General features: G+C 38.7%; 6 protein-coding genes across 9 annotated transcripts; 3 read left to right on the top strand and 3 right to left on the bottom strand.

Moving 5' to 3' along the window:
* Positions 1-54: 54 nt before the first annotated feature.
* On the bottom strand, positions 55-3,902 carry LOC111198548 (transcriptional corepressor LEUNIG_HOMOLOG). 3 transcript variants are annotated; one of them, XM_048774921.1, is made up of 15 exons: positions 3,261-3,902; positions 2,989-3,152; positions 2,803-2,900; positions 2,502-2,705; positions 2,274-2,374; positions 2,105-2,202; positions 1,954-2,023; positions 1,787-1,861; positions 1,514-1,684; positions 1,195-1,283; positions 1,017-1,101; positions 874-938; positions 589-778; positions 420-519; positions 55-335 (listed from the first exon to the last, which is right to left on the bottom strand). In XM_048774921.1, the coding sequence occupies exons 2-15, from the start codon at positions 3,018-3,020 to the stop codon at positions 241-243; spliced, it is 1,473 nt and encodes a 490-aa protein (XP_048630878.1). In that variant the 5' UTR covers positions 3,021-3,152; positions 3,261-3,902; the 3' UTR covers positions 55-240. The 3 variants fall into 3 exon arrangements, with proteins under 3 accessions (XP_048630878.1, XP_048630869.1, XP_048630871.1); XM_048774912.1 differs by having other exon boundaries at positions 874-1,101; positions 3,261-3,898; XM_048774914.1 differs by having other exon boundaries at positions 421-519; positions 874-1,101; positions 2,989-3,898.
* Positions 3,903-5,516: 1,614 nt separating this feature from the next.
* Positions 5,517-6,475, top strand: LOC106441783 (glycine-rich protein 23). Its single transcript, XM_013883550.3, has one exon. It carries the CDS (start codon positions 5,608-5,610, stop codon positions 6,247-6,249), a length of 642 nt encoding a protein of 213 aa, XP_013739004.2. The 5' UTR covers positions 5,517-5,607; the 3' UTR covers positions 6,250-6,475.
* Positions 6,476-11,508: 5,033 nt separating this feature from the next.
* On the top strand, positions 11,509-14,848 carry LOC106441781 (receptor like protein 23). Its single transcript, XM_013883548.3, has one exon. It carries the CDS (start codon positions 12,325-12,327, stop codon positions 14,695-14,697), a length of 2,373 nt encoding a protein of 790 aa, XP_013739002.1. The 5' UTR covers positions 11,509-12,324; the 3' UTR covers positions 14,698-14,848.
* Positions 14,849-15,045: 197 nt separating this feature from the next.
* On the bottom strand, positions 15,046-17,726 carry LOC106443461 (putative vesicle-associated membrane protein 726). Its single transcript, XM_013885022.3, has 5 exons — positions 16,524-17,726; positions 15,973-16,114; positions 15,749-15,869; positions 15,535-15,597; positions 15,046-15,388 (listed from the first exon to the last, which is right to left on the bottom strand). The coding sequence occupies exons 1-5, from the start codon at positions 16,711-16,713 to the stop codon at positions 15,242-15,244; spliced, it is 663 nt and encodes a 220-aa protein (XP_013740476.1). The 5' UTR covers positions 16,714-17,726; the 3' UTR covers positions 15,046-15,241.
* A 671-nt stretch (positions 17,727-18,397) lies between these two features.
* On the top strand, positions 18,398-22,233 carry LOC125575092. 2 transcript variants are annotated; one of them, XM_048774896.1, is made up of 17 exons: positions 18,398-18,651; positions 18,874-18,991; positions 19,065-19,252; positions 19,328-19,435; positions 19,517-19,581; positions 19,649-19,754; positions 19,851-19,934; positions 20,034-20,180; positions 20,263-20,391; positions 20,496-20,563; positions 20,706-20,739; positions 20,836-20,920; positions 21,075-21,142; positions 21,219-21,332; positions 21,403-21,525; positions 21,637-21,728; positions 21,835-22,233. In XM_048774896.1, the coding sequence occupies exons 1-17, from the start codon at positions 18,520-18,522 to the stop codon at positions 21,929-21,931; spliced, it is 1,758 nt and encodes a 585-aa protein (XP_048630853.1). In that variant the 5' UTR covers positions 18,398-18,519; the 3' UTR covers positions 21,932-22,233. The 2 variants fall into 2 exon arrangements, with proteins under 2 accessions (XP_048630853.1, XP_013734176.1); XM_013878722.3 differs by lacking the exons at positions 20,706-20,739; positions 20,836-20,920; positions 21,075-21,142; ... (2 more) ...; positions 21,637-21,728; positions 21,835-22,233 and adding an exon at positions 20,655-20,685.
* LOC125604629 (pentatricopeptide repeat-containing protein At2g32630-like) lies at positions 20,968-24,387 on the bottom strand. Its single transcript, XM_048774893.1, has one exon. It carries the CDS (start codon positions 24,244-24,246, stop codon positions 22,402-22,404), a length of 1,845 nt encoding a protein of 614 aa, XP_048630850.1. The 5' UTR covers positions 24,247-24,387; the 3' UTR covers positions 20,968-22,401.
* Positions 24,388-25,224: the final 837 nt, after the last annotated feature.

Raw genomic sequence — 25,224 nt, 5'->3', positions numbered from 1 at the left:
CTAAGAACAGGCTGTTAAATATCTTATTAGTGAAACCAATTGAAATGGTAAAAGTCTATGTATTCTGTACGTTTTATATAACAAAAACAATTGCATTTTTTCTCAATGCAAAACAATCCAAAATTTCACAAAGTATAAACCTAGTCATCTAGCAATGTACCGTTTGAATTTATATGACTACATTGAACTTTGTTTTCTAAGCGTAAAGATGCATGTACACATAACCTTTTGCCTAACTGTTTAATCTTTATTTGTTGGTTTGGAAACTGAAGCTTTGACGCCGAATCTGTTCTCACACCCTTCACATTTACAGTTTACGGTACAGCCCACACCACCTTTCAAAAAAAAACCATCATATACCAAATTAGAGTAAAGTTAAATCAAAATAGATTTTATTAGAAGAAAGAACAATAGAAAAACCTTAAAGCATTGACAGTATTTCTGACAGTTTGATTTCTTGCAGTTGCAGCCACTTTTACGGCGAGCAGAAGCTGGACTTTTTCTTGCATCCTCCTCTTCCTGCGTGTCATTACAACTTGTTATCCTTTCAGACAAGAATGAAGCAGAGATGTGTGTATGATATCTTACTCTGGTTTTCATAACTGAATGGGAGCTCCTGATGACTCTAGGAGCAAATCCAAATGGGTTCCGAGACTCATACTTTTTGCGAGCAGGAGCCAAGACGGTATCTTCATGAATAGGTTTGTTGAAGCAATCTGTACATGAGCATGGCGGCTCTGTAGTACAATAGACTCCAGTAGAAAAGCATTCACATAAACTGCACATAAAGATCAAGAGAGAATAATCAATACACAAAACTTTTTGATGAAGAGCCTAAAAGATCACAAACAAGTGGAATTATGTATAGCTTACAGTTGCAAACACTTGGACTTTTTGCATTTGCATCGCTTACGTGATTCTCCTTCTCCAGCTTCCAACTTTAGCCCCATGTGTTTAGTACAATGCAGAAAGGTTACTAAAACAGAGAAGAAGATTCTATCAAGTAAGGTAATTACAGGGGTCTGCTGAGTTTGTGACTTAAGTTGCTTCAGTATTGCTGCCGATACATCTCCTCCTTGATCATTCCTTTGGACCATCTCACTGTTTTAGGAACATGAGAAGAAAGGGGGTGAAACGGTGTGAGGACAGTAAATATGACTGCAAAAGAAAAAATGAAGGCAATTCAATTTTTACCCATGATTGTTTGTTCCTGATGTCTCAGTGTTCACTGGATTGAGTTGCTTCATTTGAATTTGCTCCTCCTCCGCTTTACCTTGTTGCCACTATATTTCAGAGCCACAGGTCAGTTACCAAATAAAAACAACGATTCTATGTTATCTTCTAGGGCTCCCACATCTCCAAACGGTTCCATGTCATCCTGCAGCTATATTTCTTATATGAAAAATAAGACCGCTCCATGGGCAATGCACAAAGCACTTCCTTTCACACAAGACTACTGCATGCTGGTTTCATATGCTACTAGAACAAAGCTAGTCTGTTTTAAGAAACATACCAGTTGGTTTGCTGATGATGCAAGACCACCTATTGCATCAGAACCATACATCATTGGCCCTTTTGGCATGTTACCAGTCATAGCATCTCCTTCGACAGGGGTATGCGTTGAAGGAGTTGACAGCTGTGAGTTGGATGAGCCGACCATGTTTCCTGACCCTGTACTGTTGTTCTACCAGAGACAAAAAAGGAAGTTGTTGGTCTATCTCAATCATCTCACAAACTGAAAAAAATATATATACTAATTTGGACCAAACAAACCACATAAAAGTACCTGTTGTGATTGCTGTGATAGTAAGGGATCTTGTTGCTGAGACGAAGAGTGCTGTACAGGCGGCATGTTGATAAGCTAAAGACCAAAAAAGCAGCGGAAAAATGGAAAATCAGAAAGATGTTTGGCAGCCAAAAGCTGTTAGGATAACACAAACACATTAATCTTACAGGGGTCTGCTGAGTGCGTGACTGAAGTGCTGCCGAAACACCTCCTTGATTATTCCCTTGGACCATCTGACTGTTTCAAGGTGAAACGGTGTGAGGAGTGAGGACAATATTTATGCATGCAACAAAAATTAAGCAGAGACAAATTTTTTACCCATGATGGATTGTCCCTGCATCCATATGGGTTTGGGATGTCTCAGTGTTAATTGGATTGGGTTGCTTCATTTGCTCCTTCGGTTTACCTTGTTGCGCCTATATATATCAAAGCCACTCGTCAGTTACCAAATAAAAAAACATCTCCAGATGGTAGTAGATAAGCCCACCTCTGCAGTAGACTCATAATGCTTCTCATTCGTTTTAGCAATGTAGACGTCCCAGAACAAAGACCACCACTCAGAAAGAAACCCACGAGGATCATCAATTGCTACATCATTCACAAGAATCACCAACGAGTCAATCACTTAGTTTTAAAACCCAATACACAATAAAAACCGAAAAAAAAACAGCTTGAATCAGAACAATCAAAAGAAGCCAACAGGACAAAAACATACCAACATTATCCGGAGAGACTTTCACTTCAGTCATGAACAACTTAGCAGTGTAATGCAGTTTCTTCTTCACCAGATAATCAAAGATGTAAACGTTAAGCCCATACTCAACAACAGACTCATCATGCTTCTCCTTCGTCCTAGCATAGAACATCTCCCAGAACACAGACCACCACTCAAACAGAAACCCACCAGGAGCATCAATTGCTACATCATTCACACAACACAAACACATTAAACTCCAACGAGTCAATTCCCATTGAAACTAGGACAAAAACATAAACTTCAAAAGTGGGTTTCTTACCAACAGGATCAGGAGAGACTTTGCCTTCAGTCATAAAAGACTTAGCAATGTTATGCAGTTTCTTCTTTACCAGATGATCATATATGTAAGTGTCAAGCCTACACACCCAACAAAAACATGAGAAACAAATTTTTTTTTAAAAAGGTTATAACTTTCCACGAAGAATTCAATTTCAGCTTCACTTACATCTTATCAGCTTCCCAATTACTCTGCGCCATGATAGCTTCAGCCCTAAGATAAGCTAGTCAAATCTTGAATTGACTTCAGAGTTTCGATTGTTTGACGGTAAAGAAACCAACCGCCTAAACAATTCCGAACCCTAATTGGATCTTCTTCTTCAAAGTCGGTAGCTTTAGAGATCAAGCATATACAAAGAAAAATTAAAATGAGAATCGGGGTTTAACGCCAACATGAACATAGAAGTAATCTAATTGATAATTTGAAGGATAACAGTTTACTTGAGAGAAAAGAAACGAGATTGAGAATCTTAGGGTGTGGAGAGATTCCAGTGAACTGTTTTCACCTGAGAGAGGGAGAGAGATCAGATGAAAAGAGGTTTTGAATAATTTTTTGAGATGTTTCAGAGGTTTATTAATGGGCCTCGATGCTTGGAGTTGTAAGATCCTTAATGGGCTTAATATTGGTTTATGTTATTATGTTATTAACCACGTGGACCGTCGTTTTAGTTATTAGCACATCAACCAGCAGGTATGTTTTTTGTTTCCATATGATAATTATTCATTAAATACAAATAAACTGGTGGATAACAAAGAATCCTCATAAACAAGAGCCCACGAGAAGGCAAGTAAATCCAATATTGGGGCAACTTACGGATACAACACAAACAAGGCACAAGAACTAGAATCTAAAACCAAAAACACAGCAACTGAAAACCATTTACACAAAAACATACGACCATTCAACGCAATAAACTTTTCAACAAAGCAAAACACAATGATTTGGATATATTGATGTTGCCCTCGGCCAGGCAGATGATATAATCTGCTTCTAGAACCCAAAACACGAAGTCTTCTCAACTTATATCTACCGTTGCCGCCTTTTGACCTTCCACAATAACCAAGAACCAAAACTTGACAATCCGACAAGAAACTACATATGTCTCTCTTTCCTACTTTTTGGATCTGGTTATATTCCTATCAAGAAACTATAGCTGGAGAAGCTCTTAAAGACTCTGATGTCAAAGACTTTCTTGATCAGTTTGTTATGTTTTTCATGAAGGAAAGACAAGTAGCAACATACTTCAAATAATTTTATTACCTCCTCTTGGGTCATCTTTTATTAGATCAGTTAAGGATCAAGGTACATGTGTCTAAGTTGTAGATGGTTTCTAGTTAAGAGTCTTGTATGAGATCGGAACGTACGATTTAACAAAATATAGATGGTCTCATACACTCAATAATGCACATTAGTATGCATTACCCGAAGTCAAATTGTCTTACCATCTTTTATCTCCCAGTTAGAAGCTTATTTAGATGTTCAGCATGAAAAATGGCTCGAAATACAAGTTAAATATTTTGTATTTTGCGATAGGATACGTTATCTATAATAACTGCCTATTCTCAATGCAAATCAATTCAAAAATATCATTATATTAACCTAGTCATTTAGAAATAACTTGAATTTACTGTATATGAGTAATCTATAATATAACTGACCAAGCCGACATGAAAATTTGTCTTCTAAAAGTAAGTTGGTAAATGGTGCATATAACAAACGAAAAAGTTAGTAAATGGTGCATGTACGTACGTACTGTTTTTCTTTATGTGTTGGTTTGTAAATTGAGAAGTTAATATTGTGTTTGGTACTGACACAATAAATGAGATCGCTTCTTTTTCACTAAATGAGAACACATTTAGCGTTTGAATAATGCAAAAAGATCCTTCAATTATTGAGGGGAATTATAAAAGGGAAATAAATCAGCCACGATTTGTCAAATTTTGTTTTTTATGAACGCACAGTTTATTCATGTAGTAAATTAATTTTTCTCAGTATAAAAAGAAAGATATGTCAATGGATTTTTTTAAAAATATGTGAGGATCATAAACATGCTGGACTATAAGTCAAGAAATGGCACTTATTTTATTTATAAAGAAAATCTAACTGATGATTGCTATGAACATGAATTAAACAACAATGTATATATCCTTCAATTTCAGGTTCTTTTGCTCCCAACATTCCAGAGTATTTCATTCATTTTTCATCGGAAACTGATGCATACAATTCACTCTGTATGCATATTTATATATCGTATAGATTATCAATTCTTTTCATTTTCTTGTTTTTGTTGGATGAGATCAGAGATCAACTGGGCAGTTGGCAGACATAAATAAATTGTCCAATGACAGATATACATCATTTAATATTATTGTGGTATACTCAACCAATTATATTATCTTTGCTTTATTACAAGTTGAACACCGGTTAGTTCAATGCCGGTTTTCCTCATGGTTATCTCTATTCTGAATGCATATAAGTTTATTGACATTAATCCAGATTCAATTACATTCGTTAACAATCTTAAAATAATTACACTACCCATGCAAAATTTGTCAATCATAAAAATGAATAGAGAATATAAAGAGAAACTAAACTAAACCGTACTTAATAAGAACCCAATAAAAAGGATGCTAAACCGGTTATGTTACGTAGTCACGAGTAGTAGTAACGATATGCCTATATAAACAGACGAAGACTAAACTGTCACTGACACAACTATCTTCTCCCTTTCACATCCATCAAATAAAACTCGTGGAGTGAGTTAATTAATTAAGAAACCACTTACTTATGGGTTTAATTTCCCGTAGGGCGTGTGTGTTTATCTTTGTATTCGCTCTTGTCGCCGAATTTGCCTTCGGACATGTTGAAGTTAAGGACGACAAACACTTGTTTCACAAACCTCGTCCATTCTTCCACAAGAAGGGTTTTAGAAAGGGTTTGGGAGGCGGAGGCGGTCTAGGTGGTGGGGGAGGTTTAGGTGGCGGTGGCGGCTTGGGCGGAGGAGGCGGTTTAGGTGGAGGTGGCGGTCTAGGAGGTGGTGGTGGTTTGGGCGGAGGTGGTGGTCTAGGAGGCGGTGGCGGTCTGGGTGGAGGAGGTGGTCTAGGTCACGGTGGTGGTCTAGGTGGAGGTGGCGGTCTGGGTGGAGGAGGTGGTCTAGGTCACGGTGGTGGTCTAGGTGGAGGTGGTGGTCTAGGAGGCGGTGGCGGTCTAGGCGGGGGTGGAGGTCTAGGTGGTGGTGGTGGTTTGGGAGGAGGAGCTGGAGGAGGATACGGTGGTGGTGCTGGAGGAGGACTTGGGGGCGGTGGCGGCGCTGGAGGAGGAGGAGGATTTGGTGGCGGAGGGGGATATGGTGGCGGCGGAGGTTTTGGCGGTGGAGCGGGTGGTGGAGGAGGATTTGGAGGTGGTTATGGTGGCGGTGGCCATCACTGATGAGTGATGAGGCTCATGCTCATGCAATCGTACGTTGTTACTATTTTATTTAATGAAACATGATAATTAATCATTACAATAAAAATGATACATTAGCAATTGTGTATGTCTTTTCTATTAATTTTGAGTTGTATTGTAATGCTATTTTCATGTTATGTTTTGGTTGGTTTCAAGTTTCAAGTTTCAAGTTTGGTTAATAAAATGGTTGCTTTGCTTTTTGGCAACAGTTTTTGAGTGGTTGTTTTTATGTTTCTATACATGGTTACTTAATATTTTCCCAAGCTACGATATGTTTGTTACCATTGTACTCATGACGAAATTGATCATCTTATAAAATGTCAAGTAAATTATTCCACAATAAGTTCTGGAGCATTTTACAATTCATTGCTTCTTACACACTGGGTGGCTCATCAAGCCTAGAAACTGTTACGATTGTTCCGGTCTTGCATTTGATCTTTGAATGTTTACTAATTAAATGACTGGCGTTGTAATGACGCAATATCCTATGTTCTTATATCTTTATCCAATGCTTTGTTCTGATTTCATGTGTTTTAAATTAAGAAACCTGGATCTTAGTCTTATATATATACATATCCTGGTGTCCTGCCTCCAACTTCTCTTAGGAAGAAGAGGATAGATGAAAAACCTTGGTTATGTAAACAAAAACGAAACAAAGGAATAGGAGAAAAAGCAGAGGATCACACCATATTAAGTTCTCAAGTCTTAAAAATTACCACCGACAGGGAATTTTTCTGAATTCATAAATGCCTTTCACATTTTTGAAAAATGACAAATAATAGAAGAGAAGATAGAGACGTATTATAATGAAAGCTTAAGTAAATTAAAAACAAAATCATCACTTCGTTAATAAAAGAAAACCAACTAACTAGGCTTGACTTGTACAGAGGAGGGCTAAAAGCAAAGGAATTATATGATTCAACTATAACAGAGGGCTCTCATGCATTCGTATCGTACGCTGTTATTAATTACTAATTAGTAAATGAAACATTATAATTAAATGAACCATAATGCCAAAACAGAGCCTATTACGGACGACGGGGTGAGCAAGAGACCGACGCTTTAATAATCGAGGCCAAATCCAATTTCATGACTAGTAAAATCAGAGATCTTAGCTTTAATATTGCAACGGATGCGAAAAAGATTAATATGATTCGTGTTTAATTATTTATTAGTTTATCGAATATTAGTTTATAAAGGTTTTTAGAAAAAAACTACAAACTTAATTATGCGATATTCCAATCCGAGTTACACGTTAGAAAAATTAACAAACGTGGTATTGAATTGTAAACTTATGATCCTAGACAATGATCCCAACAAGTACTCACTTTATTAAGATCTCAAACTCAAACTCACACGTTATGCCACAATCATAGCATCTCCTTATATATCTCTTTTAGTTCCTAAACTCATTAGAAAACATATCTTATAGATAACTATCAATCTATATAATCATAATCTCATTAGGATAACTTCTACTCTAAGTTATCTTCAAGCTTAAGTCAACATTCTCCCCCTTAAGCTTGAACTCACCATTTGACACATCTTGAACTCCAATGAGACTTCTCATGTCTTTAAACTTGATTCTCCCAAGTGCTTTGGTTAGTATATCAGCCTTCTGCTCTGTCCCGGCCACATGCTCAACGATCACTAAGCCCTTTTCAACGCACTCTCTTATGAAATGGAACCTTGTGTGTATGTGCTTACTACGTCCATGAAACACCGGATTCTTGGCAAGTGCGATTGCCGATTTGTTATCAATACGAATCACTGTTTTTCCGACTCCATCTTCAGTAATCTCTTCAAGTAACTCCTGCAGCCACAAAGCTTGTTTTGCTGTCTCTGTCGCAGCCATATACTCAGCCTCACACGAGGACAAGGCAACAATTTCTTGCTTTTGAGAGCACCAAGTCACAGGACAAGAGTTTAAGTAGAAGATATGACCTGTTGTGCTCTTGCCATCGTCAGGATCCACATTGTAGCTACTGTCACTGTATCCTATTAGTTCCTTCATACCGTTGTTCTCATAGTAAAGCCCAAGAGAGCACGTTCCCTTCAAGTACCGAAGGACTTGTTTTAGTGCAGCTCCATGAGAGCTTCTTGGATCATGCATATAGCGGCTTAACACTCCAACACACTGAGCAAGATCTGGTCTGGTATGAATCAAGTATCGAAGACAGCCAATGTTACGCCTAAACTCTCTCTCGTTTATCGTTGCCTCCTCTGCACCTTTGCAAAGCTTTACCCCTGGCTCCATTGGAATGTGTACAGCGTTACACTCAGACATTCCCGCTTCTTCAAGTATTTTCATAGCATATCTCTCTTGTTTCAGCGTCACTCCATCTTTAGTCTGGATAACCTCAATCCCAAGGTAATAGTTAAGTTTCCTGAGATCACTCATCTCGAACTTACTTCCCATCTCCTCCTTAAAACCTCTTATGTCATCACCCTTAGTTCCTGTGACGAGTAAATCATCAACATAAACTGCAACAAGAAGTAGTGAGTGTTTTGTCTTTCTCTGATACAATGAGGACTCCTTGGAACAACGTGTGAACCCAAGCTCTTTTAGAATCTGATTTAGCTTGATATTCCACGCCCTTGGGGCCTGTTTCAAGCCGTAGAGGGCTTTATGCAGTTTGTATACCTTGTGTTCACTTCCTTTGATCTTGAATCCTTCTGGTTGTGAAACGAAAACTTCTTCTTTTAACTCACCGTGAAGAAACGCGGTTTTCACATCAAGGTGATGTATCTCCCAACCACTGGACGCAGCTAAGGCTATAATTACTCGTACCGTCTCTAACCTTGCGACTGGAGCGAAGACTTCATCGAAGTCAACACCGTGGCGTTGCACATAACCTTTAGCTACTAGCCTTGCTTTAAACTTGTTAACGCTACCATCCGCATTACGCTTAACTTTGAAGACCCACTTTAACCCAATTGCTTTGCTTCCTTCTGGTAGATCAACAAGAGTCCAAGTTTTATTCTTCTTAATAGAAGTAACTTCTTCCTCGCACGCATTCCTCCATACCTTCTGATCTTTTGCCTCGTTCCAGTCCCACGGTTCCTCATCAATAAGCAACAGAACGCGTTCAATCTCTTCTATCTCAGACATCAGCACATAATCATCCAAGTAACTTGGTCTTGACGTTTGCCTTGTCGATCTTCTCAAGATCACTTGATCCTCTGTTTCCTCTGTTTCTTCAGTTTCCTCATCATTGCTAGACGCGTGCTCACTCTCGTCTTCCTCAGCAACTGTATCAGAGGTAGATTCACTACTTGCCATTGGAAGTGTTATCATAGTAGGCTTGTCAGTTTCCTTCTCATTCCACTTCCATTTTTTGCTTTCAGCAAAGATCACATCTCTGCTCACAACAACTCTTCGATTTGTAGGATCGTATAAGCGGTATGCTTTTGACCCTGGTTCGATTCCTAAGTGTACCAGCTCTCTGGATCTGTCGTCTAACTTCTTGAGATGTGGTGCCTCGTTCTTAGCGTAGCAGACGCAGCCAAATACCCTCAGATGTCCAACGTTTGGCTTCTTCTTTTTGTAGCACTCATATGGTGTTTGTAGTCTCAGAGTTCTTGTCGCAACTCTATTGATAAGATATGTTGAGTGCCTCACAGCTTCGCCCCATAAGTAACTTGGCACACTCATATGTTTCATCATGCTGCGGGTCATCTCCATTAGAGTACGGTTTCGTCTCTCAACGACTCCGTTTTGCTGAGGTGAATACGGTGCCGTCAAGTGACGTTTTATTCCATGCTGGTCACAGAAGGTTTGGAACTCTTGAGAAGTGAACTCACCACCCCTATCAGTTCTGAATGTTCCAATGATACTTCCTGTTTCTTGCTCCACAAGTCTTTTGAAGATTCTGAACTTCTCGAAAGCTTCCCTTTTCTCCTCCAACAATATAGACCACATATAACGTGTATGATCATCAATCAATACGAACACATACCTCTTCTTGCCTGCCGTTGTTGGAGATATTGGTCCACAAAGGTCTCCATGAATGAGCTCCAGGACGTGTGAGGCACGGTATGCAGTGGCCTTGGGAAAGCTTTTCCGTGTCTGCTTTCCTAGCAGACAAGAAGCGCAAGTCTCATTCTCAATGCTCAGATTAGGTATACCTGTAACTACCTCTTTATTCATCATACTCCGCATGGTGTCTCGGTTTACATGCCCAAGTCTCGCATGCCAAACAGCTGAATCATCGTCTCTCTCGACCTGAAGACACCTAGTATTGTCAACCTCCATCGTCACTTTATACAGCCGATTCTTGGACCTGATGGCTTTTACCAGTAGGTTCCCGTCACGATCAAGCAACGTGAGATAGTCTTTTCTCATTCGTACATCACAGCCAGACTCTGTAGCTTGTCCAAGACTGATAATATTGCTCTTCAAGTCTGGTATAAAATACACATCGGCCAAGATCTTCTTCTTTCCATCCTTGCTTATGAAAATAATTGAACCTTTTCCTTTGATGTCTATGCGCGAGTCATCCCCAAATCTTACTTTCCCTGTGATTCTCTCATCAATCTTCGCAAAATAGTCTCTGTTTCCTGACATGTGGTTGCTTGCGCCATTGTCTAAGTACCACACATTGTCTTTATCAGTGTGTGTCTCGAACTTGCTTGGTGTCACATTCTCCTCATTTAAGTACACAACTTCATTCATCATCAGTTCCTCAGCTTCATGTGTGCTCTCAGCATCATTCTCTTGTGTTTCTTGGAGTTTCAGCAACCGGTCTGGGCACAGATAGGCATAGTGTCCAGTTTTATCACACCTGAAACAGACCACTCGGGACGTGTCTCTGCCTTGCTTCCAGTCTTGCTGATTGTTGTAACGTCCACGCCCTCTTCCCCTGTTACCAAAACGTCCACCACGTCCTCTTCCTCTTCCATAGGTTTCTGTTTGTGATTGGGAATCTGCATTGGCGTACATGAGTTTTCCTTGATCATCGGGCTGATCATCATCTACGATCCTCTCCTCATAGGCTTTTAGTCTTCCCACAATATCCTCAAAGCTGGTGGTGTTGAGGTTTAGGACCTGTTCAAGAGCAGCTATGATATGTATATATTTCTTCCTTGGAAGACTGTGAAGAAATTTCTTGACAAGTTTAGATTCCTCTATGTCTTCTCCTAAGGCTGAGGATTTTGAAGACATCTCTGCGAGTTTACCGGAGAAATCATCAATAGTTTCTGTTTCTTTCATCTTCAATCGACTAAACTCATCCATGAGTGTTTGTAATCTAGCCTCACGAACTCTGTCAGCTCCCACATGTCTTGCCTTTATTGCTTCCCACACAAGTTTTGATGTCTCAAGATCGCCTACTTGCAGAACTAGGGCTTCCGGTATGGACTGAAACAACAAAGCACGAGCCATATCGTTCTTATCTCCATCATCTATCCCTGGTTCTATTGTTTCCCACACTTTATGTACCTTGAGCGCCACCTTCATCCTCATATTCCACACGGTGTAGTTGGTGGCAGTGAGCATAGGACATTGGATTGTCGTAGTATGCGCCTTTGGTTTGATAGTTGTCGCAACTATATCTTTGTCACCCATGTTGTCTCACAAACCTTCTCTTCTTGGATTTTGTTTAAGAATTCAATAGAATGCTCTGATACCAATTATTGAATTGTAAACTTATGATCCAAGACAATGATCCCAACAAGTACTCACTTTATTAAGATCTCAAACTCAAACTCACACGTTATGCCACAATCATAGCATCTCCTTATATATCTCTTTTAGTTCCTAAACTCATTAGAAAACATATCTTATAGATAACTATCAATCTATATAATCCTAATCTCATTAGGATAACTTCTACTCTAAGTTATCTTCAAGCTTAAGTCAACACGTGGAACCTACTCCAATCTCTTGTGCAAAGTGTTCATACTTTTATAAGCCAAGTAGTCTTGGGTAGTGCCACACTCTGTCTCCTTATTTATACCAGCATTTAGACATGTTCTGTCTTACACCAAAAAAAAAAAACATTTTCTGTCTATTTGCTCAACCAAAATTATTCTTCTTAAAAGTCTTCGAAGAAGAAAATGTCGAAATGCTCTATGCATTTGAATTTTCTCTTGGTGCTCTTATTCTGTTGTGTCTCTCCTGCAAGCTTCGTCCTTTTGGTAGAAAATCCTGTTGCTGGTCTTGTTGCGTGTAGTCCCCGCCAGATTCAAGCTTTAACGCAATTCAAGAACGAGTTTGATACTCGTGGTTGCAACCATAGTGACAACTCAAATGGAGTCTGGTGCGATAACTCCACGGGTGCGATCACAAAGTTACAACTGAGTGATTGCCTCAGTGGAACCTTGAAGCCCAACAGTAGCCTCTTCAGTTTGCATCACCTTCGTTACCTTAATCTGTCTGAAAACAACTTCAGTTCCTCTTCACTTCCCTTTGAATTTAGAAATCTCAAAAAACTAGAGGTCTTGTCTCTTTCCTCAAATGGTTTCCTCGGTCAGGTTCCTTCCTCATTTAGTAACCTAAACAAGCTTTCTGTTTTAAGCCTTTCTAAGAACGACCTCACTGGATGTTTCCCTCTTGTGTGGAATCTAACCAAGCTTGTACTTTTAGACCTTTCTGATAATCATTTCTCTGGACCTCTGAATCCAAAAAGTGCACTCTTTGAGTTGCACCAGCTCCTTGACCTTTTTCTTAGCAATAACAACTTCAGTTCTTCACTCTCTTCAGAATTTGGCAAGCTCAGTAATTTAGAGGTTTTGTATCTTCCTTCTAATGGCTTTTCCGGTCAATTTCCTCCCACAATTAGTAATCTAACCAAGCTCAAAGTTTTAAGACTTTCCAATAATCACTTATCTGGAACACTGGCTCCTAACAGTGGCCTCTTTGAGTTGCATGAGCTCCGTTTCCTTATGCTAGATTACAACAACTTCAGTTCCTCACTCCCTTCTGAGTTTGGCAATCTCAACAACTTAGAGTTTTTGTATCTTACCTTTAATCTTTTCTCCGGTCAGATTCCTCCCTCAATTAGTAACTTAACATCTCTAGTTGAACTGTTCCTTGACGGAAACGAGCTCACTGGTAGTTTCCCACTTGTGTGGAATCTAAGCAAACTCTCCATGCTAGACATTTCAGATAATCACTTCTCTGGAACTCTGAACCCCAACAGTGGCCTCTTCGAGTTGCACGACCTACGTTACCTTAACCTAGGTTACAACAACTTCAGTTCAAAACTCCCGTCCGAATTTGGCAATCTCACCATATTAGAGGTCTTGTCTCTTGAATCTAATAGCTTCACAGGGGAAATAATATGCAACAGAAGCTCTCTTTTTGGTCTTGTTATAAGCTACAACAACTTCACTGGTCAAGTTCCTCCTTGTCTTAGTAACATTCCATTTGTGATTCTTCGAGAGAACAACTTGGAAGGTTCACTTCCAGACAATTTTTACGTCGACGCTTCTGTGCAGACACTTGACGTTGGACGCAATCAGTTAGTCGTGAAGCTTCCAAAGTCTCTTATAAATTGCTCCTCTTTAAGGGTGCTAGTGGTTGACCACAATAGTATCAAAGACACGTTTCCTTTTTGGCTCAAGGCTTTACCAAATTTGCAAGTCTTTATCCTTCGCTCAAACAAATTCCATGGATCTATATCTCCTCCTGATCAAGGTCCTCTGGGGTTTCCTGAGCTGCGGATACTTGAGATATCTGATAATAATTTCACTGGAAGCTTGCCACCAAATTATTTTTTGAATTGGAAAGCATCATCACCCACGACAAATGATGGGGATTTATACATGGACTACAACAAGACTGCAAATGCTCCAATATATTATACCTATATTGATAAAATAGATTTGCAGTACAAAGGTATATCAATGGAGCAGGAGAAGATCCTTACTTTCTACGCAGCCATTGATTTTTCTGGAAACAAACTTGAAGGACAGATTCCTGAATCCATTGGTCTCTTGAAGGCATTGATTGCACTCAACTTATCCAACAATGCCTTCACAGGCCATATCCCTCTGTCTTTGGCCAATGTTACGGAGCTCGAGTCACTAGACCTATCAAGCAATCACCTCTCAGGGACCATTCCTAATGGACTAGCGAGCCTCTCGTTTTTGGAGTACATAAATGTTTCTCACAACCAACTCAAGGGTGAAATACCACAAGGAACACAGATTAGTGGGCAAGCTGAATCATCATTTGAAGGAAACGCAGGCCTTTGTGGTCTTCCTCTCCAGGAAACTTGCTTTGGGAGTAATGCACCACCAACACAACAACCTAAGGACGAGGACGAGGACGAAGAAGAAGAAATACAAGTGTTGAGCTGGAAAGCAGTTGCATTTGGGTATTGGGCTGGAATGTTGCTTGGACTGACAATAGCACAAATCATTGCTTCATTCAAGCCGGAGTGGCTCACCAAGATAATTGGTCCGTATAAGCGCAGAAACCACTAGCATTGCTTCAGTTTGAGTGCTATCTTTCCTTGTTTTTACCAAGTAGTTGTGGTCTTGTATTGAAGCTTTTCCTTATGTTTTATGTTCTATGTATGATACTTCGTTTGCTTTCTTCTTCTATCAAATAAGAATGGTGTGTTTTCTGTAGTCATATTCATATGCGTCTCTGTTTTTTATTTTCTAATGAGGAAAATGGTAGAAGGCAAGGACCATGACCATCCACATAAGCGCAAAGGCCTAATCTAATGTTTCTTTACCTAACGAGAAAAAGTAGGAGATTGAAAGAAACATCAGAAACCCAAAATTAAAATTTTAGATTACAAAAAAAAAAAACCGTGCCTCACCATGAGCACAACTGCACAAGTACCTAATCTTATAAATAAGTAAACCCCAACAGCTCACATCTGTTTCAAAACATTCATACCCTAAAGGATCATTTCTCAATAAGTATCATCATATTCCTTTCCCCTAATAAAATAATAAAAAGAGACAATATGGGGCTGGTAATCTCTCAGTATGTTCCTCTAATTATTTTTTGCAAGTTTTAAGTACATTTGAAGCCATGACAAACTGAGAGGATGATGATGAGAATCAAAGCAATGATGATACCAGCGACTATGAGCTTAATCTTCATGTTCTCAAACCACATCTTTCTTCTTATCTTTGTTCCTTGCGTTCTGAAATCTTGTGCCTGTAGATATTCGAATTGGAAAATATAAGAGCTTACCGTATATGCATACACAGAAGTTTTTCCCTTGATTGAATGAATTAAATTGCTGAAGAAGAAGTTTATCAAAAAACCTCTGACATATATGAGTGGAAGGTAAAAGTACTTACCTGTGAACGAAGGTCTTCAGTTTTGTCCACTAGAAGCTCAATTTTCTCACCACGGTCAAGGACCTGCCATTAAACGAATTACATAAACTCACTCAGGTTTGCAGAAGTGGGTCACTTGAGAAATATGTTTTCAGACATTTAGCCATTTATGACAAACATGCTCAAGTTAATAAAGCAGAATTGTGAGATTTGACATATTATATACTATTCTAACCTTCTCAATGTTCTCCATCATAACACCTTTCACCTCAGTCACCTGAGCCTTAACCTTAGCAAGTTTGTTAATCTCCTCAGGATGATCCACACAGTACTGCATATGCTCCTTCAGTTTAGACCTTTACAACCAAAAGAGTTATATAAAAAAAAAAGATATCCACAAAGACTAATTAAAGAGGAAGTTTGTGTGTTTGACATTCTGATGGTAGAGTTATAAAGTACCCAAACTCTTTGTTCAAGCTATTGGGTTTAGCAGTGGTAGCCTTTCCACCACCATATCTCTTGTTGAAATCTTCCTTAACACGCTCCAAGAAGGCCATTGGAATCTGCCTCCCAACCGATTCAACAGCAACAACACAATACGCTACACAAACAAACATTCTTTTGTCAGATCCATGAAACAAATCCTATTGTGTTATACACTAGTCGTCAAGAACCAATTCATGAAACATGAAGCAAACAACTAAGTCTTGTGAAAAACAAGCTATACATAAAAAACCTCAACCGAATTAGAACAACAATAAAACAAAAGATCCAGAGATATCCGAACAAGAGATGTAGCAGTAAGTATAAAAGAAAAACATATAATCTGATTCGACATACATCCATCAATACAAAAGAAAACTAACTTCAGACAAACATTGGCAAGAAACCCTAACATATGTCCAAACGCACAAAGGACCCCTTTACAAAAGCAGAACAAATGCCATAGATATACAAACCAATAAAGAGAATCATATTCAACAACGTGGTGGGTTGATAGAGAGACTCACTGAAGCCATTTACGACGAGGTAATTGAAGGTGTGACCGTCGCAGTTGTAGGTAAACTTGTTGTTCGAAGAAGGAAGCTTCTGGAGGCACTGTGCAGCAACGGAAGTAAAGTTACCTTTAAACTCAGTATACTCGGCGAGAATCACCGTGCCACGAGCCACGAAGCTGTAGATCAAGTTCTGTTGTCCCATTGTTCTCTTTGTTCCGAAGAAGAAGAAGAAAAGCAAACCCTATATCGCACCACAAATCTGAATATTGAATTCGATGAAAGAGAACAGTGTCTTTTTCAGTTTTCTTGATATGCACGTAAGTAAGAAAGATCCAAAATAAAAGGGAAAATGAAAGGGAGAGAGAGAGATGGGGTCGACGCTGTGTTCGTTTGAAAGTTTTTCTTGTAAGTTGAAAACAAACAACAAAAGTTGAAAACGCTTGATTTTCGCGTGAGGTATCAAGAGAGAAGTTTCCCTTTTTATCACGGTCTCGTTCTGATTAATTAGTATCAGTTTCATAATTTTATTTAATACAGTATATTTAATTAATCCTTTATTTTATGTATCTGCTTTCTAGGTTGTAAACTTGTAATGCACATTTATCTTAGATCCGGTGGACTTGAAAATGTGTAAATTGCACCTGTTTCGCAATAAAAAAAATATGAAAAAAATTATTTCCAAATTACATTTTTTTTACATTTTCCATGCATTTTTTCAGTTAAGACTAACTAATTATAAATTTTGAAAAAATAATTGTATCTATTAAATTTACGGAAAATAGATAATCACAAAACATAATAAATTTATAATAAAAATTTATCATGTTTTAGTAACATGTGTGGAAACATCAAACAAACATTTTTTTAGAGTATATTTTAAATTTTTGATTTGTGTTAGGAATTGGGGTGATGTACATTTTCTTTTAATTCAATCATGATTTCATAGCAAGCTATAAAGGTTTATTTATTAATTTCCAAGAAAAGGTTCCTGATCATTTTGAAGTAATGTTGTTGTGATAGAATCAGATATAAATGGTTTATGTGTATATAACTATCGATGTTATTACATGGCAGTGTTTGAATACAATGGCTGCAAGGAAAAAAGCTTGGTCACCACCACAGAAGGGTTGGTTGAAGTTTAATATTGGTGTTGATTGGAATGTTAGAAATCAAAGAGGAAGAGCTGCGTGGGGGGGGGTTAGGGACACGAGTGGACGAGTTCTGAATATGCATAGCAAAAGGGCCTTTGTTAATGTCACCAGCTTACAAGAAGCAAAGTTCAAAGCTCTCTTATGGACAATTGAGAGTATGATTACTAGACCCAAAGCTTGGTCTAATATCAGATATTAGTCTTCAGAAATTTTGATGAGGCTGGCAAACATTGAAAGGGGAGATTCTTGAAAGAAGATAGCCATACTAACACAGAAGGGGTTTCCTCAAAGAGTGTGACAAAAGGAAGAAACATGCAGTTGTATGTGACAAGTGGACCTCTGGTCTGGTTACAAGATGTATTTGAGAGTGAGGAAGATCTTCCCTTTGTGTAATAAATATGCTTAGAATGTGTCTCATCCTTTGATGAGAGACAAAGTTGACTGTATTTTGGCAAGTCTGTTATTGAGGTTTATATGTTCGGACTATGTTCCGTGTGTCTTAAACGTTACCAGATTGGTGAAATGGTAACTTCGGTGGAATCACCCAATATCATCAAAAGATGATGAGTAAAATAAAACCAAGACTCCCAAAATTTCAAACCTGACAACCTCCTTGTAATTAAAATTAAGTGTATTATCCATTCTGATTTTGATCCGTAAAAGAAAACATTAGTGTCCCTCGTCTTTAGATGTACTTTAATTTGGACCCAAATGTTTTCGTTTGTAAAATTTTGGCCCTGTAACGTGTCACATTCTCCGACACAGCGCGTAATCTCCCAGTGTTATCACAAGTTTTTATCGCTGAATTTCAAAAATCCCGTCTTGGGTTGATACCATCTCCTGATTTTGTGAAGCTCATGGTGGTTTTACAGATTCAGCAGCTCAATGGGTTCGTTAGTCACGCCTCAAGGACTCGCACAAGCCGAGGAAGAAGGAGAGCTTCAACGACAGTGTGCCTTCAAACACAACTGGCTCCCTCTAGAACGCAGGTCAAGTTTTTTCTCGTTTTATTTCAAATTTGAAAATTTGTATCGAAAATGTCCTGTAACTGCTTAAAAGAAGTTGCTTGCGTAATTTCTACTTCATATGAAACATAAAGTTTCGAACTTTACCATAAACATAGATCATTTTGCTGTCTGCATTGTGATGGAATCGTTGATTAAAAGTTTACTCCTTTAGCTGAGTATGAGTTCAACAATTTGGAAATGCAGAGGATAATGGAGAAGATTGCAGTTGGTGGAGAAGCAGGAGGTGCTGGTGGTGCTTACTCATACAATGCCTTGAAGAGACTCGACAATATTTGGTCCAACATATGTACTCAACCACAAGGTATATAACAAAACAACTGTTACCCCCATTCTTATAAATCAAGAAGATGAGTCTTTGCAAAAACATGTTGCAGGACCACAAGAAACTCAGCAAATAGTTTCAAGGGTTTCTGGCCTTTCTCAAGACTATGTTTTGGGGAATAACCTCGTTGGAACTTTTGACATAGCGGTCTGTGGGGGTACTTTGGGGATATTTCTTGCAACAGCTTTATGTGCAAAGGGTTTGAGAGTTGCTGTGGTGGAGAGAAATGCTATCAAAGGGGTAAGTAAAATCTTCTAAACTTATGTTGTGGTTGGAGGAGCTATATAGCCTGATTATACTTTGATAATGGTTTAGAGGGATCAAGAATGGAATATCTCAAGAAAAGAGATGAAGGAGCTGACCCAAGTTGGAGTTTTAACAGAAGAGGAGATTGAAGATGTGATTGCTGCAAAGTTCAATCCGGTAAAGCTTCTGTTTCATCAAGTGAATGTATTTGATGCTCAAAATCCATGATGCCTTAAGGTTAAATCTGAACTAATGCAGAACAGATGTGGATTTGAGAGTCTTGGTGATATATGGGTTGAAGATATTCTCAACCTCGGCGTCTCGTGAGTCCTATTCTTCTCTCATTATCTGACACAAAGGATATGAACTGGATTTTTCATTTTGTATCAGTCCAGCTAAACTTGTGGAGACTGTGAAACAACGTTTCATCTCTCTTGGTGGAGTCATTTTAGAAGACTGCAGCCTCTCGAGTATCACCATGTACGATGATTTAGCTGTGAGTTATCTGATGCTTCTCTCTCTAAACACATCCTAGTCAAAAAGAGAATTCAACATATGGATATGAAGATTTTTTGAACATTTTGATTGATAGGTTATGCAACTTTCTAAAGGTGACATATTATCTTCTCGTCTGGTGATTGATGCAATGGGAAACTTTTCTCCTATTCTGAAGCAGGTCATTTTATTTGCATGAGTGAAATTCTAGCTTAGCAATTGTACTTTTACAGACCATTGATGAGATTTACTGTTCTTGTTATATATTATGCTACAAAAGATTAAAGGTGGTAGAAAGCCAGATGGAATGTGCCTTGTTGTTGGATCTTGTGCTCATGGTTTTAAGGAGAACTCATCAAGCGATGTTATTTATAGTAGTTCATCAGTGACCAAAGTCGCAGATGCCAATGTACAACTCTTTTGGGAGGTATAAAGTCTTTTGTGTTTTTTCCTTCCTACACAATTCACTCAACAACCAAGAATCTGAGGCTGCTTGTTGTTGATTGAAGGCCTTCCCGGCTGGTTCTGGTCCATTAGACCGGACTACTTACATGTTCACTTACACTGAACCGCAATCAACATCTCCAAGTTTAGAGGATTTGCTCGAAGAATACTGGAAACTGATGCCAAAATACCAAGTCAGTTTCCACCACCTTATGTCCCAACAATCATAGAATATTGTCCCTCTTATGGTGAACCTTCCATAAAGTTTCTTTCTTTTCATGTTGTCTTATTGCCGCAGGGAGTCTCTCTTGATGAACTGGAAATACTGAGAGTTGTATATGGAATCTTTCCTACATACAAAAACAGGTACTACCACTGATGTCATGAATCTCTTTCACCTATGGAAGTTGAAACTCTTTATACTTCTGTTATACTGTTTACTAATTTCACACAATAGTACTGCTGCATTCTGACATGTCTAACCTTGTTGGATTGGACTTATCACCAGTCCGTTGCAAGCCGCCTTTGATCGTGTTCTACAGGTGGGTTTTGTTTGTTCACTTGTACATATGCTAGTACCAAGAGAAGCATAAACTTAAGTGATCAAAGTTTCTTACAAAGTTTTACTCTCAATGCAGTTTGGTGATGCTAGTGGGATTCAGTCACCTGTTTCATTTGGTGGTTTTGGAAGTTTGACCAGACATCTTGGAAGATTGTCCAATGGTATATACATATATTCACTCTCTGACAGTGCACTTAATGTCTCCATGTATCAAAGAACATTAGATAACTTTTCTATCATGACAAGTTTAAGAATACATTTACTGAACTCTTTAGACTTGCTGACAATCTTCTTCTTCAATTATTAAATACAAAGGAATCTATGAGGCAATAGATGGAGATTTACTGGACTCGGACAGCTTATCAAAGCTAAATCCTTACATGGTAAAGCTTTAAACAATATCTAATTCTTTCTTCCCTGTCCATTAACTTCACTGAAGCCACCGTTTGCCTTTTGAAGCCTAACTTGAGCGCGTCATGGCTGTTTCAAAGAGCAATGTCTGCCAAGCAAAAACTCGATGTTTCCCCTAGCTTCACCAACGAGCTTCTCCATGTAAATTTCACTTGCATGCAGGTGTGTACACTTTTACTCTTTATGTGGAGAGTAGGAGATGAGAGTTTCTAAGCAAATGGTTCTTTTGTAGAGATTGGGAGATCCGGTTCTCAGACCATTTCTTCAGGATGTAATACAGTTTGGTCCTCTAGCAAAGACACTAGGCCTTGTCATGCTGAACAAACCTCAGATAATTCCATCCATATTCAGACAGGTAAAATCTTTTATACCCACTGCTGCATCTTTGAGCCAGAAACTCCAACATAAGGTTTGAAAATGCTCTCCACTTGTTGACGAAATCTGTTTTTTTCGGTGATCTCCTCAGGTCGGGATACCTGTGTTGCTCGACTGGTCAGTTCATTTTTTAATGCTGGGCTTGTATACATTCCTCTCCGCATACATCGATCCAGTAATAAGGTGAAATGTCTCTGAATCTCCTTAACCTTTGCTTAAACCGCCATGATTGCTGCATAATCGTTGTTTGTGGTCCCTGAACCTTCTTGATATGCTGTGTACCCGTCAGGCCATCTTTGGAAGAACTTCCAGTAAAGACGAAGTTCCAGTGGAAGAGACGCCTAGAGGCCTGGAAATATGGAGCTGGCCTCGATTACGAGTTGTGATTCTCTCCATCTTTCTCAAGAGTGAAACCATCATCGTCACTGCCTTCTGAGCTTCGATGTTCATCTTCTTGAACTATTTTTGGTGCATAGTACATATCTATCTTCACAAGATACATAAATATTTGCCTTCTCTAGCTCTTCATTCATATAGACACAGAAGCAACATCTCAATCCTTAGATTTGGTGCACAGGATTCCAGAGAACTCCTTAGAAATCAACTTTACATAAAGGTCCAAAGGCTTTGTTTACTGGACAGACAATGTATAATAATATAACATACCAAAAGAGTTGAGCTTTGTTTTCTTTACAGCGTAGACACTCCAAATCAGGGTCTGTCTATACTTCACTCCAACTCCTTCAAAGAATCTCTCAGAAAAAGGGGTCCTGATAAAATAACTGTTTCAACAATCAACTGGTAGTAGATCTCAAGGTTTACCACTTCAAACAGATCTTACTTTGACGATCATGTACTAAGTCTCGGGTGAATGCAAGCTTCCAACGAGTGCAGTATAAACCTTATGATCTATTGTAAACCCTTTCCTCTTCATTTCATCATAAAATCCAAAGGCTTCGTCTGATTTTCCAGCTTTGGACAAACCCGAGATCATCACCGTGTATGTTACAGAACTCTGGTCCAAACCCTTAGACCCCATCTCCCTAAAGAGCCTCAATGCTTCGTCCACGTTGTCAACAATACATTCCCCATGTATAAGCGATGTGTAGGTATATGAATCCGGAGCCATCCCTTTCGCTTCCATGTCGGCCCTTAGTTTACGAGCTTCCTTCACTTTCCCTTGCTTGCAGTACGCATCAATCATCACATTATACGTAATCGCGTTAGGCTCTGCTCCCTTACTGCTCATCTCCACAAAGAGCCTCTTTGCCTCCTCAACGTTCCCTTCTTTGCAGTAAACATCGATCAAATTAGTATAACTAACCGTGTTAAGCCTCACACCACCTTCCATCATCCTGAAAATCCATTCCTTTGCCTCATCATACCTTTTCAATCGATTCAAACAGCTAGCAATAGTATTAAAAGTGAAAACATCAGCTTCAAACCCTTTCTTCTCCATCACGTCGTAAATCGCTAACGCCTCATCAATCATCCTTTTCCTACAGTACCCATTAATCAACGTATTAAACACAACCTTAGTGATATCAACCCCTCCGCTTTGCATTTCGTTCATCAATATCTCAGCCGCACCCATCTCCCCTACCTTACACACCCCATCAATAAGCGCCCCGTAGGTATGACTACTCGGCGAAAAGCCCTTCTCCACCAACTCATCAAACAACAAAAACGCTCTCTTCACATTCCCTTTTCTACAACACAAACTTATCATAGAAGTGTACAAATAAACATCTAAGTCCACCCCTCTCTCACGCATTTCGTCGAACAGCTTCTCCGCGTCACCCATCCTCCCGTTCTTCACACTCATCTCCATCAAAAGCGTATACGTAACCTTGTTATACCCCACTCCACCTTTCCTCATCTCCTTCAAAACCTCCTCCACGCCGGAAAAGTCTCTAACTTTAACATAAGCGTTGATGATGGTGTTGTAAGTGTACGCTTCAGGCTTGATTCCTTTTCGATAAAACTCTCTCACCAGCTTCCTACTCTTCTCAACCTCACCTCTTCTACACAACACTTCGACCACAATTGTCAACGAGTAAACAGTTATCCTCACTCCACAATCAACCATCCGCTTGAAAACCTCCAAACAAAGATCAATCTCCAACCGTTTCTTCGCAGCTACAAGAAACACAATGCACGATCTCTCATCGATTCTCATCCCTTTCTCCACCATGTAATCGAAAACCCTTAGACCCTCTTGGAACATCCCCTTATCCACATAAACCCTAATCATCAAATCGAATAAAGTTTCCAAAAACTCGACCTTTCCTTCGTAAACACAAACGCTTCCTATGATCTCAGCCCCATCGGTGGAGACTGAGTTCAGGAGAGACTTCATCTCGCCGAATCTACGGTCGGTGTACAGGCGGTGGGACAGGGTTATAGCCGCGGCGAGGTCGGGTTTGAGGTGGGATTCGAATGTGTTGAGGAGCTTGAAGAAGTCGACGCATGATTGGGTTGGGAGAGATGGTGAGGAGAGGACGAGAAGGGTTACGTTTGGGTTTAGGTTGAAGAGGAGAGATGGGTTTGATTGGAGTTTTCCGACGGTGGATTTTTGAAGGTAGGTTGTGATTCTTGCGGCGGTTTGTTTGTCTGAGATTGGGAGCGGGGAAGGTGTTTGGTTTTTAGTTGTGATGTTGAAGAGTCGGGAGAGTTTGGCGGAAGACATTTGTTTGTTCATGGTTTTTGTTTACAGAGGAGGAAGCTCACTGCTGAAGATTCAAACTCTACTCTGTTCCGTCTTCACTTCTCTAATCTTTTGGATGTTTATTATAGGTACATGGGATGGACCCAAAGAACAAGTGGGCTGATTACTTGACAGGCCCAATTAATAATGATTTTTTTTTTAAATTGTGATGGAAAATTATCACAAAATCTGTCATAATAAATAGCATAAAAAAATCTCACATAAAAGTCTGAGATATGTTTAATTAATAAAAATGAGATTTGATAATCACTGCTTATGTTGAGCACATGAAGAATTTATAAACCACTAGAGATTTTTTCCGCGCTTCGCGCGGATTATGTCTTATAAATTTATTTTATTTATAATATTATTTGTTAATTTTTTTCTTTTATATTAACTTCTTGTTTTTCCAATGTTAGTTTTTCTTAATTTAAATTTATATGTTAATAATTTTTCATTTTTTTGTTGTAGATGGAGAATTATATTTTTTATTGATGGTTTTTTGTATGTGATAGTGACATAAACTTTTTGAAATTTTAAAATAATATTATATATAGTACGATTAACACATTAAAGAAGAGAAACATATTCAGACACATTTTACACAGGTTTTATATGCATAATTTTAAACATTATATATGTATATATTATAAGTTTGAAACATGTAAATGCTTTCTAAAGCTAAATACTTGTTCTGAGTTTACATAACTTATCGAAAGTTTTATCTCTTTTTAAATTCAAATCACAGAAAAAATATAAAAAAGTCAGTATAGATAGGTTTTTTGGGCTTTTAAATCAACACTGAAAAATTACATGAATCAGATAACAACAGTTTTGTAAACAACTGGATAAAATTTGACCGAGCCAAAGATTTTCACACAATATGTTCTTTTTTCTTCAAATTGCGAAGAGCCTATAGGCACAAGAAAAAAATCATAATTTTTGTTTTCACTTATATAACATTTTTTCTCC

This window comes from Brassica napus, chromosome A3 (assembly GCF_020379485.1).
Source record: "Brassica napus cultivar Da-Ae chromosome A3, Da-Ae, whole genome shotgun sequence".
Taxonomy (NCBI): domain Eukaryota; kingdom Viridiplantae; phylum Streptophyta; class Magnoliopsida; order Brassicales; family Brassicaceae; genus Brassica; species Brassica napus.
This window is presented reverse-complemented; position numbering and strand designations above follow the sequence as displayed.